Source organism: Loxodonta africana, chromosome 13 (genome assembly GCF_030014295.1).
Source record: "Loxodonta africana isolate mLoxAfr1 chromosome 13, mLoxAfr1.hap2, whole genome shotgun sequence".
In the NCBI taxonomy this organism is placed as follows: domain Eukaryota; kingdom Metazoa; phylum Chordata; class Mammalia; order Proboscidea; family Elephantidae; genus Loxodonta; species Loxodonta africana.
Genome location: NC_087354.1, coordinates 30,466,566 through 30,473,575, shown reverse-complemented (window position 1 = coordinate 30,473,575; position 7,010 = coordinate 30,466,566). Strand labels below are relative to the sequence as shown.

The 7,010-nt window shown below is 48.3% G+C and overlaps 1 protein-coding gene across 16 annotated transcripts in view; it reads right to left on the bottom strand.

The window, feature by feature from the left end:
• Positions 1-7,010, bottom strand: part of ZNF710 (zinc finger protein 710) — an 84,151-nt gene that overhangs the window by 7,749 nt on the left and 69,392 nt on the right. For 15 of the 16 annotated variants that reach the window (XM_064267128.1, XM_064267129.1, XM_064267134.1 and 12 more), the window contains 3 exons: positions 6,456-6,579; positions 5,098-5,289; positions 4,406-4,580 (listed from right to left, as the gene is read on the bottom strand). In XM_064267128.1, the coding sequence (XP_064123198.1) occupies positions 4,406-4,580; positions 5,098-5,289; positions 6,456-6,579 (491 nt within the window). The remainder of the gene's footprint in view (positions 1-4,405; positions 4,581-5,097; positions 5,290-6,455; positions 6,580-7,010) is intronic. The other variant, XM_023553021.2, reaches the window with a different exon arrangement.

The following is a 7,010-nucleotide window of genomic DNA, read 5'->3' as shown; positions in this document are numbered from 1 at the left end:
CTATGGCGCCATGCTGCCTCCCTTACCATTCCTTTAGCACCTACTGCATGCCAGGCACTACATGCATCATCTCATGGGGTCCTCACAGCAACCCCATTTAGCAGATCAAAAAGCTGAGGTTCAGAGAGGCTAATCACCTTGGCAAAGGTCACCCAGCACGTAGATATGGACCTGAGTCTGTGGGTTCCAGAGCTGCTGCTTTTAACCACTGTGCTACTCTGCCTCAAATCAGTTGAGGAATAAATGGGTTTCTCTTCTGCCTTCCTGCCAGGATTGCTGCTTTAAACCAGTTCTGCCCAGTTGTATCCTTGGGCCTTGCTCTCTGAGAACAAACAAAAACCCAAGATAGGTTAACAAGGGTACATAGCAGGGGCGGGTTATCCAATATGGGGTCATCTGTAGCGAAACTGTTTATGGTGCTTACATTGCCTACTGGGTCATCTGCCCCATGAGAGACTGTAAATTTGAAAAGAGGCTTTGATTCTGTGGGGAGGTGCTGCAGGACCGGGAGAGAGACAGATGCCAGCCATACTGGGAAGCAGAATCTTTGATATGAAAACAATGTGAAATTGTTTACTACAGGTGATCTGGTAAGCAAGGTAAGCACTGTGCTTGCCTTTACTATTGGATAATCCACCCCTGTACATGAGGCAAAAGCTCTAAGAGCCCTCTTTATCAAATTGAAATCTTACTAGAAAGCTCTTACTATATACTTCATACTATAAAGCACTGCTGGGTGGCTCAGTTTGCGCTCAAAGGTTGTCTGTTTGAACCCACCCAGCAGCACCATGGAAGAGTGGCCTGATGACCTGCTTCTGTAAAGATTACACCCAAGAAAACCTTATTGAGTGGTTCTTCTTTGTAACACATGGGGTTGCCATGAATCAGAATCAACTTGATGGCAGTGGGTTTTTTTTTGGGGCGGGGGGAGCTGGGGGAAGGGGTTGTAACAAAAGCCAGAATGAGTAACTCCAGGGAGGAGGCCTGCAGCTGTCTTCCAATGAGTTAAGGAAGGAGGGACGCCCAGAACCTGATGTAGGAGTCCTGGAAGCCAGGCCCCAATGTGTGTTCTGCTGCTCTCCACTGAGGAGATGTGATGTGTTTTGGGGGGAAGCAGACCGCAGCCCAGGGAGGCTGTCCCTGAAAAGTCTAAGGCAGGGTTTTAAAACCTCAACACTATCGACATTTTGGGTTGGATAATTCTGTTTTGAGGACTGTTCTGTGCATTGTAGCATGTTTAACAGCATCCCTGGTCTCTATCTAGTAGACAGCACCCCCACTCCCAGTTGTGACTAACGAAAAATCTCTCCAGACATGGCTGTTGTCCCCTGGGGTGCGGGTGGGGGAAAATCACCCACTGAGGATCACTGGTCTAAGAGGAATCTCCCCTCTTGCCAGTGAGTGGTTCAGGAATAGGTAGGTATGTGACCCAATTCTTGCCAGTGAATCATGAGGAAAGGCCTGGTTTCAGAGAGCAAAGGAGAAGTGAGCTCTCTCCCACTAGATGTGAACAAAGAAGCACATTGCCCTGCTGGCCATTGGCAGCCATCTTGTGACCATGAGGAAAACCAAAGCCAGGCAGAGGGTGTCTAGCCTTGATGCCATCATTGAGAGGCTGAGTCAGCCAACTGTGAAGATGGCCTGGATGTCAAATCATTTCTTAATCTACTTCCTTATTGTTCAAGCCAGTCTGAATGGTGTGTCTGTTACTTGTGCCCAAAGTCTCCTGACACCTTCCTGAGTCTTCCTGGCTTTATAAAGTATCCCCAAGTATTGCAGACCTTACAGACTCCAAGCTTCTTCCTGAAATCCTACTGCTGCAACCTCATATTATAAAACTAATTATAAAAATAAGCTAACTAAAGCACCCAGGGAAAGTTTCCACCTCTGCATCTGACCTACCCCCAATTTATTTGTATTTATTAACTCTATTGGTCCCATCCAATTGACCTTAGGAAATAGTTTTTACTATTCTTTACAAGGACATGGATCTACCTCCGCAAATTAAAGACCCATAGTTTACTAGGTGGTTTTATCTAGAATATATGCTGCCTTTCTCCCGGACAAGTGTCAAGCCTGAGTTTCTCAGACTCAGGTTATATGTGAGAAGCAGGCAGGCTTGAGCCAGACCCATTCCAGTGTCAATCTGTCTTACTTTCCATCATCTGGTACTGCCAGGGAGAAAGCGGTCATATGGATCCCCTGGGCTATTCCGCCTTAAATCACTTGAGAGGTTTCTCCTCTACCTTCCTGCCAGGATTGGTGCTTTAAACCTGTTCCACCTGTGGTATCCTGGGGCCTCATTCTCCGAGAACAAACAAAAACCCAAGGTAGGTTAACGAACATACTTGAGGTTATTGACCTAATATGGAAAGAGCTTGTACCCTGATGTCTCTGGTTATTTCCAAAAGGACAGGTTTTGCTCCTATCCCTCCCGGTGGGTTAGATACATGGCAGGTCCACTGGAGTGATGGCCCTCAAACTCTGCTCTAAATTAAATCACCTAAGGAACTTAAGGAGTCCCTGGGTGGTGCCAATGGTTAAGCATTTGGCCCCTATCCTAAAGGTTGATGGTTCAAGTCCACCCAGGGGCATGCTGGTAGAAAGGCCTAGTGATCTACTTTTGAAAAATCAGCTGTTGAAAACCCTACAGAGCACAGTTCTACTCTGATGCACATGGATTCGCCGTGAGCTGGAAGTGACTTGATGGCAACTGCTTTTTTTTTTTAAAGAGCTTAAAAGAAATCCTGATCCCAGGCCACACCGCAGATCAATTACACTAGAATTCCTGGCAGCGGGAATCAGCATTTTTAAAACACTCAGGTGATGCTAACGTGCAGCTGAGTTTGAGGAACGAGTCCTGTAGTCTAGATCAACGGTTCTCAAAGTGAGGTTGCTGAGCCAGCAGGATGAAAATCACCTGGAAACTTGCCAGACATGCAAATTCTTGGGCCCCACTCTGGACCTACGATATCCTCAGAAACTCGGGGCTTAGGGCCCAGCAGTCTGTTTTAACAAGCCCTTCAGGTAATTCTGGTGCACGCTAAAGTTGGAGAATAGCCACTCTAGTTCAATGCTTCCCCAATTTTACTGCTCATGTAAATCACCGAGGGATCTTTTTTGAAAGAATGCAGGGCCTGATTCAGTAGGTCTGGGGTGGGGCTGAGACTTTGCATTTCTAGCAAGATCTCAGGTGATGCCAAGGTTCCTTGGTTCTCCTACATTTTGAGTAGAGGCATAGAGAGCATTTATATGCAGCCAGCAGGGTTTTATCCTCACAGACCAGGTGCATCTTTAATAGACAACTGGAAAAAAAAAAAAAAAGACAACCGGCTACTTCTGCCAGAGAATCCAGGCTATTCACTGGCTACCTGCTCCAAAACCAAAGTCAGGGTTACCGCAGATGTCCCCCAACATCTGACTGGCTTCCAGTGAATAATCCCATATGTTATGTCAACTTACTCAATTACAAGGCAGGTTCCCAGCTAGTTTGTTTCAGAAGGGGCACCAGAAAACCCAGTGGCTCCAGACTATATAGGAGCCTTCCTGAAGTGCAGTCAGCACCCTGCTCCCTGTAGATTATCTAGAGTACCTCTTCCCCGCTATGAGACTAGCAACTAGCTCTGCTGGAGCCCAACAGAGGGGCTTTCACTCCTGACCAGTAATGAGCGAAAGGCTATCCCTAATACTTAGGGATATTATAACAAACAGCCTCATGACTTCACCTACCAACTGCTGAGGTATAGGGTCCTTTCTGGAAATTTCTCCCAGATCTTAATAGTAGGATCACCTGGCTCTCTCCTGAGTATGTGGGTTACATTCTCTTTGACAGGCACTGTGAACAGCGTGACTGATGGCTTTATACTCTATGCCTTGGCTGCTGGGAAGCTCAGAGCTCACCTCTGTACATCCATAGGACCTCCCACAGTGTGCTTGTAGTTATGACCTCACCTGACTCTCCTTTACCTTTCCAGCTACCATTTTCCTTTTTGTTACTTTCTTTCTCATCCACTTAAGTGCTGTCTCTACGTCCTTGTGTTGTGATCTTGTATGAGTTACCTAAGTTCTCTGTCCTTTAGTTTGTGCATCTGTAAAATGGGGATAACAACAGAACCAACCTCATTGCAAGGATCACATGAGTTAATAAAGGCCTGGCACACAGTTAGCACTCAATAAATGTTAGTTATTATTTTTATTATTATTGTTTATGTGAGCCCACTTGAGTCTTTTGAAGAATACATAAATATCCCACCATTTTCAGCATGATGGCCCTCCAGGGTTCCCTCTCTCCAGACCTGTGCCTCAGCCTTGGCAAGCCTCCCCACTTCCCCAGCTGGATAGGAGGCTCCTGAGTGTGCCATGAGAGGACGGCTCCTGCCCCGTCCGCCATGTGTGGCCCACCCACCTTGGCTGTCCAGGCCGATGTCCATGACGCCATGCTTGACCTTCATGTGCCGGCTCAGGTTGCCCTTGAGGTTAAACTTGCTAGAGCAGTAGGGGCACTTGAAGGGCTTGCTGCCCGCGTGCAGGTGCATGTGGCCCAGCAGGTTGTACATGCGGTTGAAGGACTTCCCACACACCTGGAACACATGGACCAAGTGCCATCAGCCCGCGGGGAGTCCGCCCTCCGTGGATACCCAGCGCACTCCCACCTCCCTGGCTGGGCTGGAATCCTATTCGCTGTGGAGAATACTAGCTTTGTCCTTTCCTATGTGACCTGAGAGGCAGAGAAACAAGCCGTTCCTGGTCACTGTTCCTGTGGGCCTCCCCTGCTCTCCTTGGGCTGGAGTTACCAGAAGCCTGGAGCTTGGATCTCTGACTGCACTGAGCCCGAGGCCTGGCCACTTTTGCCGTAGTTGCACTGCGCTCGCGCCCCTCCCCAGCTTTTAAGAAGCACAACTTCAGCAGCTTCTAGGATTTGAACCCCAACCTTGCCCACTCCAACTCCCAAAGCTCAAGCAAGTTTGACCCAACCAGGGCTTCCCTCACTCCCACTGGCCAGGCCAGCTCAAGGCAGGGGTCACGGGTACTGCCATCATGCTGACTCCAGGCCGCTCATAGGGAGGTCTCTAGTCCTGGGGCCTGACCGCCTGGTACCTTGCATTTGAATGGCTTGACGGGGGAGTGTACAATCATGTGGGTCTTGAGGGTCTGCTTCTGCACGAAGGTCTTGAAGCAGATGTGGCACTGGTATGGCCGGACGCTGGTATGGATCAGCATGTGCCGCTTCATGTTGGCCTGCAGGGTGAACTCCCGGCCACACACCTCACACTTGAACTCCTTCACGCCCTGTGGAGGTGGGGGCAGTGGTCAGGGCCACGTAGTTGCTCAGCCTCAGGAACTGACCCTTCTGGGGTTATGTTGGGGCTACAGTGTTGGGCACTGCTCCTGGGAAATGACTCTTCCTGGGTCACTGGGCCATTGTGAACCACTATCACTGGTTAACTGAAAACCCTGGTGGCATAGTGGTTAAGTGCTGCGGTTGCTAACCAAAAAGCGGGCAGTTCAAATCCACCAGGTGCTCCTTGGAAACTCTAGGGAATTCTACTCTGTCCTATAGGGCTGTTACGAGTTGGAATTGACTCAATGGCAACAGGTTTGGTTTTGGTTTTTTATCAGTGGTTGAAACCCACTGGGAGAACAGATGGAGCACCGGGCATGATACTGTCATGATGGACACATGACATTTATGTATTTGTCCAAATCCATGAGACTGTACAACACGGAACGAACCCTACTGCAAATTATAGACTTTAGTTAATAATAGGGATCACTGTGTGCAGGGGGAGCTCTGGTGGTATAGTAGCTAACCAAAAGGTCAGCAGTTCAAATCCACCAGCCACTTCTTGGAAACTCTGTGGGGCAGTTCTACTCTGTCCTATGGGGTTAGTATAAGTCGGAATCGACTTGACGGCAACGGATTTGGTTTGTGTGCAGGGAGGAGACAGAATATATGGGAACTCTGTCCTTTCTGTACAATTTTTTTGTAAACCTAAAACTGCTCTATAAAATACCAGTTGCTGTCAATTCTGACTCATAGTGACCCCATGTGTGTAGAGCAGATCTGCTCCATAGGGTTTTCAAGGCTGTGACCTTTCAGAAGCAGATCGCCAGGCCTTTCTTCTGAGGCACCTGTAGGTAGGTTCAAACTACCGAGCTTTTGGTCAGTAGTTGAGTGCTTAACTATTAGCACCTCCCAGGGACTCCTGCTCTAAAAAATAAAGTATCTTTAAAAAATGGAAATTTGTTAAAAGACAAAACACTGGGAGAATGTCAGGACAGCAGGGCTACTTGCTCCGGGAAAACTCCAGTAATAGGCAGAAACAGCCCGTGTCTTATTGGTCTTCCCCCAAAATGTGCTGTCTCCTACCCATCAGGACAGGTGTGTATGGAGGTTCACATCCATGCCAAGATAAATGTGAGTTTGTTCATTCATTCATTCAATGACCATTTACCAGGGGCCTGTGGTAAAGAAGACCCAGGCTTAGTCTGGTGGCTGCAGATGGTTTCATCAGATCAAGGATGTGTGTATGTTCTTCTCCGTGTTGACTCTTGGTGGTCTTTTCGGTGCACGGACCCCTTGGAGAACATAATTAAAGCTATGGACCCTCCTCCCCACCCCAGGTGAAATGATAAACATTCAGGCCCGTGTAGAATTTTAACAATTTCCAAGCCCCGGAAGCCCATCGCTGACCCCATTTCCTAAGCTTCCCTGGTGCTAAGAATCAACTGTGGGGCTTGAATTTTTCTTAACTCGTTCCCCAGGTGGGTCTTATCATTGATGTAGTTTGGGAAACTCAGCCCCAGGAGACACAGACTCCAGGTGAAAACCCCCAGTTTGGACTGTCAACACGCTTTTCCTTGGTTCGGAGATGACACTCCCCGCCCCACAGCAGGATAAGGTGCTGTGCGCACAGTGGGTCCAAATGATTGATTGTAGATAAAAGTTAGGATGGAAGCGGGCAGCTGTCCTCTCTTTGCTGAGTAAGTAATTTAGCAGAAACCCAGAG